The 11,210-nt window shown below is 36.8% G+C and overlaps 3 protein-coding genes across 8 annotated transcripts; 2 read left to right on the top strand and 1 right to left on the bottom strand.

Annotated features, from left to right (window-relative positions):
* Positions 1-417: 417 nt before the first annotated feature.
* On the top strand, positions 418-3,955 carry BNAC04G01240D. Of its 6 annotated transcripts, none has more exons than XM_013856602.3 (8): positions 418-761; positions 1,463-1,580; positions 1,898-2,053; positions 2,139-2,430; positions 2,742-2,901; positions 2,979-3,307; positions 3,400-3,489; positions 3,581-3,955. In XM_013856602.3, the coding sequence occupies exons 2-8, from the start codon at positions 1,566-1,568 to the stop codon at positions 3,643-3,645; spliced, it is 1,107 nt and encodes a 368-aa protein (XP_013712056.1). In that variant the 5' UTR covers positions 418-761; positions 1,463-1,565; the 3' UTR covers positions 3,646-3,955. The 6 variants fall into 6 exon arrangements, with proteins under 6 accessions (XP_013712056.1, XP_022568324.1, XP_022568323.1 ...); XM_022712602.2 differs by lacking the exon at positions 418-761 and adding an exon at positions 1,759-1,826; XM_048754398.1 differs by lacking the exon at positions 418-761 and adding an exon at positions 1,759-1,851.
* A 387-nt stretch (positions 3,956-4,342) lies between these two features.
* On the top strand, positions 4,343-8,143 carry LOC106415505 (probable cyclic nucleotide-gated ion channel 3). The gene is made up of 8 exons (XM_022712604.2): positions 4,343-4,868; positions 5,013-5,082; positions 5,170-5,689; positions 5,758-6,263; positions 6,458-6,569; positions 6,810-7,046; positions 7,178-7,566; positions 7,711-8,143. Exons 2-8 carry the CDS (start codon positions 5,045-5,047, stop codon positions 8,018-8,020), a joined length of 2,112 nt encoding a protein of 703 aa, XP_022568325.2. The 5' UTR covers positions 4,343-4,868; positions 5,013-5,044; the 3' UTR covers positions 8,021-8,143.
* A 16-nt stretch (positions 8,144-8,159) lies between these two features.
* LOC106412499 (mitochondrial inner membrane protein OXA1-like) lies at positions 8,160-10,334 on the bottom strand. The gene is given in 9 exon segments (XM_013853408.3): positions 8,160-8,464; positions 8,545-8,599; positions 8,688-8,789; positions 8,876-8,983; positions 9,061-9,127; positions 9,226-9,326; positions 9,403-9,493; positions 9,602-9,969; positions 9,971-10,334. Coding segments are annotated over 9 exon segments (1,068 nt in total). The 5' UTR covers positions 10,040-10,334; the 3' UTR covers positions 8,160-8,357.
* Between the last annotated feature and the right edge of the window lie 876 nt (positions 10,335-11,210).

Here is an 11,210-nt window from a genome sequence, read left to right as displayed (position 1 = left end):
ATAAACTTAACTGGAATAGATGCATTTTTAAACATTATAACAAAATAAATAACTTAGATGCATCATTTTATAAAAAACTATCTCGAGTATTGTGAGACACACTGCCTTCTGTGAAGAGTATTGGCTACTTTCACCGTTACAAACAATAATTTGTTTTCTTATATAATTCATAAGCTAATTTACACGGAAAAAAAAATCATAAGCAGCGTTACAACAGTAAATTTATAATTACAATCTCTCTCGCCAGTGAAGCCGAGCCAAGCTACTACTAAGAAGCCGTAATTTTTTCTTCTAGTAATTTTATTTTTTTCACTGACTATTTAAAGCTAGTAAAAAGTTAAAAAGACAATGTAGTAATTAGTGGGTCGTAAGTGGTAACTAATAAAGACTATAAATGAAATTAATTATGGTGAGATTCTCTTTTCCCTTTCTCTCTCGCGGTTCTCTTCTTGTTCTACTGCTTCCCTGCCTCCTTCTTCTCCTTGAGGGTTGTTGAGTTCAGCTTATTATCTGTAATGGCGTAGTAGCGAAACCTCTTGCTATCTCTTGTTCTTTTTATCTTCTTCTCCCTCTCGGAAAAAAAACGCCCAGATCTTTACTTGAAACGAACTTCACCGACTCCTCTTTCAAAATCTGGTTCAGATTTCGTTATATCCTCTCAATCTTCGAGAGAACTTGTTCGTAGTCCCCATAAAAACTCGTCGAGAAAACCTCTGTCGGAAGTGTTACCATTTTGGTTTGAGTTCGGTCTGAAAATTAAGGTGAGGAGAAGACTTCGGTTCTTGTCGGATAATCTTTTGGTCGTGTTTCTTTGTTTATAGACTTGTTGTCTTAGCTATCAAAATAAGGAAAAAAAAAACAAAACTTTTGAGATAGTGAGCAATTCCTGATAGATCTGTTTGGTTTCTTAGATTCGTTGAGCATCATGCTTTTGTCTTTGCAGAAGTGGTAACAATCTACTAGGGTTTCAGATTTGCTGTCTGAATAGTAAAGTTTCGTTTTTTATTAGAGTTGATGATTCCAAAAGCAAGAGACTTTTTTGTTTTTGTGTGTACTTGTAGTTTGAAGCCAATTAGCTGTATGAATTATTTTATTATTTACTTAAGATTCTTTAGTGTGTGGGTATCTAGATTCCTATTAAACAATGCTTAATCACTCACTTTTTTCCATGCTCCTTATCATTAGCAGTTTCAAAGATGCGTTTTTTAATCATTCTTTTATAAGATAACGAATTAACTATGCAGTTTATATCAGTCCAGGTTTATATTTTGCCAAAACCCATTAGAAACATTCGTGCCCAGTTAAAGAGAATAGTTGTTACTGAAGGTTGCGTTGGTGTGCCTAAGTGGCATCTAGATTACTATTAAACAATGTTAAAGAACTCACCTTTTCATGCTTTATTTTTCTAATCATTCTTTTCTTACATGTTGACATTTAACTAAAACAGTTTATGTCAATACAGGTTTTGTATTTTGGTCAAACATACATCAGAAACATGCTTGTCCAGATGGAACATTGTTAAGGAGAATAGTTGTTAGTTACTGAATAGTTTATATTCAACTCTAATGAAGAACGGTCAGGTTCGTCTACAAACATTTTTCTTCTTCTTGTTATAATGTTTTCTCTGTCTTACTCTGTTGAAAACTGTGAGATAGTTTTGCAACTTTCTCTATTTTGCTCTTTCTTTTTTTTTTTTTTTTGAGATGTTTCCCAATTGAAAGCTTATTTTTATGTCTCTAAACAGTAATAAAATCTCAGGATTAGGTCAATGCTTACATAGATAGGAAGTTGGACCAACATATAAAGAAAGTTGACTGTAATGAAAGGTTGTAGCTAGCTACTTCAGCATTTGTAAACATACTTTGGATTAAGAGAAAGGTTTTATTGGGATTTGCAGAGCACACAGGAGATGCAGTCCTCTACACAAGTTTCACATGAGTCCCAAGGCGAACAGAAGAACAACCAGTCATTAGAAGCTCCTATACAAGACTCTGGTTCTGTCTCTGCCTCAAGTAATGACGGTAGGAAAGTTTCAAGGCAAGATATTGAACTCGTAAGTGAAACTTTGGCTCACCTTCCTTTGCTTATACATATTTGTGTGTGTGTGTGTCTGTTCATGTGATCTTCTTCTTGTGTAGGTCCAAAATTTGATCGAGAGATGTCTTCAGCTGTACATGAACAGAGATGAGGTGGTGAAGACCCTCTTGACCCGTGCAAGAATTGACCCTGGTTTCACAACTTTAGTATGGCAGAAACTGGAAGAAGAGAATGCAGATTTTTTCAGAGCTTATTATATTAGACTGAAACTGAAGAAGCAGATCATTGTGTTTAATCATTTGCTTGAGCACCAGTATCACCTCATGAAGTATCCTGTTCATCCTAAAGTTCCATTGGTCCCAATGCAGAATGGGATTCATCCTATGGCCCCTGGTAAGTCTGACTCACTTCTATCACTCACAAACATCTTTTTATTACTCCTTCTCTCTCTCTTAATGAGAGCCTTTAAGGTTGTTGCACACGAATTAAGATCTGTTTTACTCCTATTTAATATAATTTTTTGTTTGGTTTCATTAATTAGTGAACTAAAAATAAGAGTAAAATTTGGAAAAATTGTTTAAAATATGCATTGGAAATGTAAAACGATAAACAAAATTTAAAAGTTAAAACAACACTTAATATGAAATCGTAGGAGGGAGTATTTGTGTTTCACTGTTATTTAACACTAGAGGTTTGTAGCGCAGTTAACAACATGCCAATGGGATACCCAGTACTACAACATCCTCAAATGCATGTTCCAGGCCATCCTCATATTGATGCAATGGGAATGTCAAGCTGCCACGTGGTTAATGGAGTCCCTGCCCCTGGGAACTTCCAACCAATGAGGATGAACTCAGGGAATGAGTAAGAACCCAAGTTTCCAGTTAGAGATTAACTTAGTCTTAGCAAAGTCTTTTTACTGATTCTTCATTGTTGTGTAGTATGGTGATAGATACAACTGCGGCTGATCCAACTCCTCCAATGATTCCACCAAACAATGGCATGTCATCAGTGTCGGAGATGCCGGTGAGTCCAGCTTCCGTGGCGTCGAGTGGACACTTCCCTTTTGCTGCTTCAGACATGTCAGGGATGGGGATGGACACGTCAGCTCTTGATTCTGCTTTCACATCTGATGTGGGGACTTCAGTTGGGTTGCAGCTTGGACCAGATGGAGGAGCTGGTAATTCCAGAGACAATCTGAGGCCTTTTGATCAGATTCCTTGGAACTTTAGCCTCTCTGATCTCACAGCTGATTTGTCAAATCTTGGAGGTATGTATATGTTCTTTCTATAGAAACATAGTTAATGCAAGTAGCCGTATTGATGTTTAGTGTCTGATTAATGGAGATCTTGTAATTTTCAGACTTAGGGGCGTTAGGAAACTATCCTGGTTCCCCATTTCTTCCATCTGATTCAGAGATTTTACTTGATTCTCCGGAACAAGAGGACATAGGTAATAACACATCAAATCTAAATATGTTTCTTTCATTTTATATGATCATTCACTAACCAATCTTGTTCGTTTCCCCCACTGTATTGTGTAGAGGAGTTCTTTGTGGATTCGATCCCAGGGCCTTCATGTCCTCAGTCAGATGAAGACAAGCCTTAGTTACTGTAATCTCAAGTCTTAATCAAGCCATGATATCTGATCAACAGGAAGCAACCAAGCAAGGAAGGTGTTACTGGTTCATGGCGTTTCAAGCATATTATAGAAAACCTCCAAAAATGAATCATAGGGGTTTCATGATCTCTGTTGAAGGCTAATAAATTAGACTAAAAGATTAATTGGTTAGTAGTGGTCAGCTTTTTAAGTTGTATTTGCACCTTTTTTATTTTATTTTGAGAATGAGTAAGCATTGTAGAGACCATATCATTGTATAATATTAATATGTCACAGTTATCTATCTCAATTTCCTCCATTTTCCTGTGGACCGTTCATAATGCAATTTAGTATGCAACTACGCATCACTGAGTATCTCATCTCTTTCCTCTTTACTAGTTTTGTTTTTTTTAGAGGAGAAAATGACGTCTTACTTAACCCCAAAAAAGATTGAAAAGTCTCCTCAAGTGTACTAAACCTCAAACCCTGAGGTTTTAAAATAATTGATTCTTTCTTGGAATATATGTATAGACTAAACTAATCAACGTCTGTGGCTTCAAGAATTCAGATACAGTGTTCATAAAATTAATCCCACGACCAAGACTGAAAATGCATAACAAAAATATCCACAGAATGCAATAAACAAAATAGAAAATTAGAGTACTACTATAGTCATTCTTCATCATGGCTCATGAGTGTGTGTTGTACGTCCAGAAATGATGAGTTGGTGTGTGTACAACATCCAAACAATAACTACGTAAATAATGATCATACTATATATAGATATGATATTAATTTGCTCTAGAAGTAGGAATACCCTTATTCGTCTCAAGAAAAAGCCAATTTGGAATTGTTTTGTTATTTTTTTATTTTTGTTTTTGGGGGTTGACTGACTGAGTCTTCGTCAAAAGTCATCTCATCTTTTCATTTTCCTACATTTATTACTATTATATACCTCTGTCATTTCTGTGTTCGACATCCAGACTCGTATCTTCATCATCTCTTTAGTTTTCAAACAATGTATAACTCTGCATAAACTCAAACTAGTACTACTATATCATCATCACCTCGACTAAATTAGAACATCATTATCCTTCAACCCCTTCTCTTTACTTCCTTCCATTTCAGGAAATAGATGTAATCCTTCTTCCTTTTTTAATATTTCTGTCGGCTAATCTTTTAGCTCATCAGTTTGGTGAATAAACACTATAGATCCCTCCTCTTAAATCAAGGTTTGCTTGCTTCTATCTTGGAGTTTCTTTCTTTTGGTCAAATTACTCTGTTTATTTTACTGGGTCTTTATTAGTTACTGGAGTTTCAAAACGGGGTAATAATCAAAGAAAAATGGATAATATTTTTTATTTTTATTTTCACAGGTTTGAGAATCTTTTGAAGAGGACAAGAGTAGATGGAGATGATGAATCTCAAAAGAAACACGTTTGTAAAGTATGTATCAGTTGGATTTGTTGTTAGTCTTGTTAATTAAGAGTTAATATGTAGTAATCTTGATTTAATTTTTTTTTTCTGTAACAGGTTTACTGAAAATGAAGATTCTTGGAACAGACCTTCAGTAACTTCTGTTATTAAAAAAACAGTTAGACGTAGCTTTGAGAAAGGCTCAGAGAAGATCAGAAACTTTAAGCAGCAGCCATTAACGTTTCATTCTCAAAAGAAGAATGAGAACAAGAAAAAGATAATACGAGTGATGAACCCTAACGACTCTTATCTTCAAAACTGGAACAAGATTTTCTTGCTCCTTTGTGTTGTAGCGTTAGCATTTGATCCTCTGTTTTTCTTCATCCCCGTGGTGGATCCAGGCAGATTCTGTCTTAAACTAGACAAGAAACTCGAGGCAGTGGCTTGTGTTTTCCGCACTTTCATCGACGCTTTCTATGTGGTTCACATGTTGTTTCAGTTTAATACTGGCTTCATTGCTCCTTCTTCTCGTGGTTTTGGAAGAGGAGAGCTTGTTCAGAGTTATAAAAAAATCGCTGTGAGATACCTCAAGTCATACTTTATAATCGATGTTCTTTCTATTCTCCCTATTCCTCAGGTACAGCTACTTTCTCAAATCTTACTTCAAGATGTTGGTTGAATCTAAAACTTTCATTGCTTTTATAGGTAGTTGTTCTAGCTGTTGTTCCATCGATGGGTCGACCTGCGTCACTGGTAACAAAAGAGCTACTGAAATGGGTAATATTTTGTCAGTATGTTCCAAGGATTGCACGAATCTATCCGCTTTTTAAAGAAGTAACAAGAACGTCCGGTTTGGTAACTGAGACTGCATGGGCTGGAGCTGCTCTAAACCTATTCCTCTACATGTTAGCTAGCCATGTCTTTGGATCTTTTTGGTACTTGATATCGATTGAAAGGAAAGATAGATGTTGGCGTGAAACATGTGCTAAGATAAAAGGTTGCATTCATGCGTACTTATACTGTTCGGGTGGGGAAGACAATAGCCAGTATTTAATAGGTTCTTGCCCGTTGATGGACCCAGAGGAGATTAAAAACTCGACTGTTTTCAACTTCGGTATATTCGCTGAGGCATTGCAGTCTGGAGTCGTGGAGTCAATGGACTTCCCTAAGAAGTTTTTCTATTGTTTCTGGTGGGGTCTTCGCAACCTTAGGTTTGTAACACTTATACTCTCATCTACGTTTCTCTCTAGTGAATTTCATAACGTTATAATAACGACATTGTAGACTAGAATATATATGCACTTTTTTGTTTTACAAGCAAAAGTTGGTCCTGCTATAGGTATGTGCTAACAACTTCTTAGTGTTACTCATAGATATACAAATCTTGTTTCTCTTTTGTGAATAGTGCTCTGGGCCAAAACTTGAAGACAAGTGCCTTTGAAGGAGAGATCATTTTCGCGGTCATCATTTGTATCTCTGGACTAGTTTTGTTTGCTCTTCTCATAGGAAACATGCAGGTAACTCTTCTTTGAGCATCAAGCAAAACATTTTTTTTGTGGACTACCCATTTATTAAGGTTTGGAGGGAAATAGAGTTGTTTCGAAAAATAACTCTAATTCTATCAGACCATGTCTGATTAACATGAGAAAATTTTACACATCTTGCTCTTGTCTTTTTGGTTAAGGAGTCAGCAGAGACATCAAGCAATGAAACAGTGAATTAATATTCTAAAAATGTTTTCTTAAATTTTTTTGTAGAAATATTTGCAATCAACTACGGTAAGAGTTGAGGAAATGAGGGTGAAAAGGAGAGATGCAGAGCAATGGATGTCTCACCGTATGTTACCAGACGATCTGAGAAAACGTGTACGTAAATACGAACAGTATAAATGGCAAGAAACCAGAGGAGTTGAGGAAGAAGTTCTTCTCTCCAGTCTTCCAAAAGATCTCAGAAAGGACATTAAACGCCATCTTTGCTTGAATATGCTCAAAACGGTAAACATATAAACCTTAATTGGTTCACGTTGTGAGAATATAAGCTTCTATATCAGGAGTTTTGAGGAGCCATGAATACTATATAATAGATTTGGACCAATCCACTTATGGCCAACTTCTTTTATTTTCAGGTGCCGTGGTTTAAAGCTATGGATGATCGGTTACTAGACGCACTTTGTGCACGTTTGAAACCGGCTCTCTACACGGAGAACAGTTACATTGTGCGTGAAGGTGAACCACTTGAGGATATGGTGTTTATAATGAGAGGAAAGTTAACTAGCACAACCACTTATGGCGGCAAAAGCGGATTCTTCAATTCGGTTAGCTTGGGTGTTGGTCAATTCTGTGGAGATCTTCTCACATGGGCACTAGATCCAAACACTTCTCACTTCCCTATCTCTACTAGCACCGTTCAAGCTCAGACAGAAGTCGAAGGCTTTGTTCTCTCAGCTGATGATCTCAAATTTGTTGCTACTCAGTATCGTCGCATCAATAGCAAGCAACTACGGCACATGTTCAGGCAAGACTTCCCTATTCAAAAAAGCAACCTAACCCTAAATATTTTTTAACCTACCTTGTAACTTGTTTGTCAAGTTTAGTTCAATGTATCCCCTAAATAACTCTTGTTGTCTTTTGGGCAATGATTTTTTTCTTCTTTTACCAGGTATCACTCAGTGCAGTGGCGAACATGGGCAGCATGTTTTATACAAGCAGCATGGAAGAGATATTGTAGAAAGAAGCTCTCAAGGGCTTTACGTGAAGAAGAAGAAAGACTAGAAAATACTCTTCAGACCGATGATTCAGGAGGCAATAAACTTAACTTAGGTGCTGCGATTTATGCGTCTAGGTTTGCTTCTCATGCTCTGAGGAATGTAAGGGCGAATGCAGCAGCACGCAACTCTATGCTTCCTCATATGCTATCTTTATTGCCTCAGAAACCAGCTGATCCTGAGTTTCCTATGGATGAAACCTAATCTTGTGTACATATAGAAATAAAGAATGTCCGTAGTGATTTCAAATAATTATGTAAACAGTTTTTTTTTTTTAATTGTGCCCACAAAGCATTTATTAGCAAATGGTCCATTTAATTTGTTATCTATGTTTTTGTTAGCATTTAGGGCTCAATATATATTGTGTTGGCATAGACAAGAACCATGCATGGAAAACTGGATAGATTGCTGTTTTAAAGTCAAGTCTGCACCAAGAGATAGGTTCAGAATATATAAAAAAAGTTGTACATGAATACAGAGTAGTCAAGTAGCTTTGATTTGAAGCCTAAGGCAGAGAAACCGTGTGAGAGCAAAAGAAGATTCAGTTCTTGTCTTTCTTCTTCACCACGTCAATAAACTCCCTCATAACACTTATCACTCTCGCCATTATCCTTTTGCTCAGCTTTGCTATCTGCTTAGATCTACACACTACTTGAGTAAAAAGGAAAAGAGTTTAGTGTTTTAGACTGAACAAGAAAAGCAGTTTGAGAAAGAGAAGATGGACTTACTCCAGGTTAATGTGCATAGAGAGATTTTATATGTGATCACGTAAAAGTACACTGCCTGCCAAAAAAAAAAACATAAAACTGAGACTAGCCACATGATTCAAGACAAATGGTAAAAGATCAAAGCTCTGATAGCATAGCAATACCGGTTCATATTTATATGCAGCTTGGACCACAATGAAGACAATGCAATACAAAGGGAGTTCCTTCATTCTGGATAAATTTTTTGTCAGGCTTATGGTGGGGACCTATCAAAAAACGGACATGTCAAAGTTGGCTTGGATTATGTTTCAGTCAAACCATATGTATGTTTCTCACAGTTTGCCTTTCAGACCTTAGATGTGAACCAGAAAGTTAAGCCTGTCATTAGAGGTAACATGTAGAAACTGTCTAGAGTTGAAAGATCAGTGAACCCTGGGATTTTCTTAGCCATGGTATTGATCTGTTTTAAAAGATAGACAGTGAGTTACTAGACAAGAGTGAAAATGTGTACAAAAAATCATTTTCTTTTCTTTTTACCCCATTGATGAAGATGAGTAGATTAAGAAGGCTTAGTGGCAGATAAGACTTGTAACATTCTCCAAATCTGATGTAAATAATTGAACCACAAGAGAGAGAAAGTCAAAGAGAAACATTCATTATTTTGAGACATAAGACAACACACTGTTGTGTAAGGAAACTCACTTATGTGTACACTCTGCTTCCCATTTTTTATGTTTAGACAGAGATTTAGGATCACATGTCTGCATCACTCTCCTCGCTTTCTGAATGCTCATACGCAAAATCTAATTTACGAAAGAATTGTGTAAAGGTTTCAAAAGCAAAAAATGAGAAAGCAAGCACACAAGTAAAGAAACTAACTTTTAACTCCCAAACTTGTCTTTGAATCCGCATAGAGACTGGCCACATGAGTCCACTCGCCAGTAAAGCCGTAAGAACAACGGACATCGACCTATATATACATACAAGAGTAGTGACCAAACCAAACCAAACCACTGTAAGTAAATCATCAAACAGTAACAAACATAAAAACCAACCAAATATAGTCAAATAGAGATACCAGTTGCAGCCGGTAAGGTCATGGATTCCATTAATCACATAATGCACGCAGTTCAGAGGGGAGTATAAGCTTTCGAATGCAGCACTACATCCATCTATAGTAGTGGACATTGCTTCCACAGACTTCTTAGGGACAAGTCCCTCAACAATATCTCCTAAGGCATCTATGCTCCATTCTTCTGGTTTGCTGGATGAAGAGATGTGTCTACATAGCAATACTCCAGGAGAACATACTGGTTGAGCAAAAGACATTTTCTTTCTATCTTTAAAGAAAACTTGCCTATGAAGCATAGGAACCAGAAGACTTGATTCCGTTAAACTGGGTTCAGTATAATCTTTGATATGGTGAAGAACAAGAGGGGGGGCTTGTGGAGGAGATCTTGCTGAACCATTTTGGTGAAAGATTTCTCCTTGAGAAGCTACGAAGAGCACAAGCCATTTCTAGAACGGCGAGGTGGTGATTCTTACACGAACAGTAGAAGCAAAATGTCTCTCATCTAAGCAAGATCTAGACAGAACAGAGAGAGATGGAGATGTATATTGATTAAGGTAAGGAGCTTAATATTAAAAACCTAAGTTCCCTCAAAAAACGAGACAAAGAGACACATCATTTATAGCTTCCATTGGTTAAAGTAATGAGCTTCAACCAGATTTGTTTCAACTAAACTAGAGGGACAGGACAAGCCCGCATGTTTCACAAACTTGTAACTCTACGAACTCTGCTTTCCGCCAAGTTTGTAAAGTAGTTGCCGTTTTTAGGTAGTTATGACTATTTTTATAATGCATGAGCCCTTTAGTTGGGCAATAAAGCCCAATAATAAGGCCCACTAAACGAAGCTTGCATGCTTATAGCTGATACGGTGCGTTTTGGATAGCTCCGGCTGTCAGGCAGAGAGAAAGGCCAAGTCTCTCTCCCTCTGGTCTTTGTTATGTTCATATAGAAGTAAAGAATGTCTATCCTTGGAGCCAAGTTCTGCCTTCCAAAGTGATTTCAAATAATTGTGTAACAATTTGCACATGGTCCATTTAATTTGTTAACAATATTTTTTTCTTTAGCTTTTAGGGCTCCATTTTTTAATAAACAAATATTGCAAAACAAGGCCCCAATATATAGTGTTGACATAGACAAGAACCATGCATGGAAATCTAGAGAGGCTGCTGTTTTAAAGTCAAGTCTTCACTAAGAGATAGGTTCAGAAACTAAAAACAGGTACCATAAGTTGTAATATGAATACATAGAGTATTCAAGTAGCTTTTATTTGAAGACTGAAAAGGCAGAAAGGCCGTGTAAGAGAGCAAAAGAAGATTCATTTGTTGTCTTTCTTCTTCACCACGTCAATTGTTGTCATCGCACTTATCACTCTCGCCATGATCCTTTGCTGCTCAGAGGCCGTTACTGCAGGATCATATGGCATCCCCAATGCCTTTCTCAACTTTGCGACCTGCTTATCTCTACAAGCTATTTGAGTGCAAAGAAAAGAGTCTAGTGTTTTAGATTGAACAAGAAAGACAGTGTGAGAAAGAGAAGAGAAGAGGGACTTACACATGGATAATATGTATAGAGATATTCTATCCGTAATCAAGTAAATGTAGACTGCCTGCAAAAAAAC

This window comes from Brassica napus, chromosome C4 (genome assembly GCF_020379485.1).
Source record: "Brassica napus cultivar Da-Ae chromosome C4, Da-Ae, whole genome shotgun sequence".
Classification (NCBI taxonomy): domain Eukaryota; kingdom Viridiplantae; phylum Streptophyta; class Magnoliopsida; order Brassicales; family Brassicaceae; genus Brassica; species Brassica napus.
This window is presented reverse-complemented; position numbering and strand designations above follow the sequence as displayed.

What these genes read in the sequence shown, in the direction of transcription:
- LOC106415505 (XM_022712604.2), top strand. Translation starts at nt 5,045, where the DNA reads ATGGAGATGATGAATCTCAAAAGAAACACGTTTGTAAA. An exon ending in AAAAGAAACACGTTTGTAAA is followed by an intron (nt 5,083 to 5,169) that starts GTATGTATCAGT and finishes TTTCTGTAACAG; the next exon opens with GTTTACTGAAAATGAAGATT. An exon ending in TGGGGTCTTCGCAACCTTAG is followed by an intron (nt 6,264 to 6,457) that starts GTTTGTAACACT and finishes TTTTGTGAATAG; the next exon opens with TGCTCTGGGCCAAAACTTGA.
- BNAC04G01240D (XM_013856602.3), top strand. An exon ending in GATTCATCCTATGGCCCCTG is followed by an intron (nt 2,431 to 2,741) that starts GTAAGTCTGACT and finishes TTTGTAGCGCAG; the next exon opens with TTAACAACATGCCAATGGGA. An exon ending in TCCGGAACAAGAGGACATAG is followed by an intron (nt 3,490 to 3,580) that starts GTAATAACACAT and finishes TGTATTGTGTAG; the next exon opens with AGGAGTTCTTTGTGGATTCG.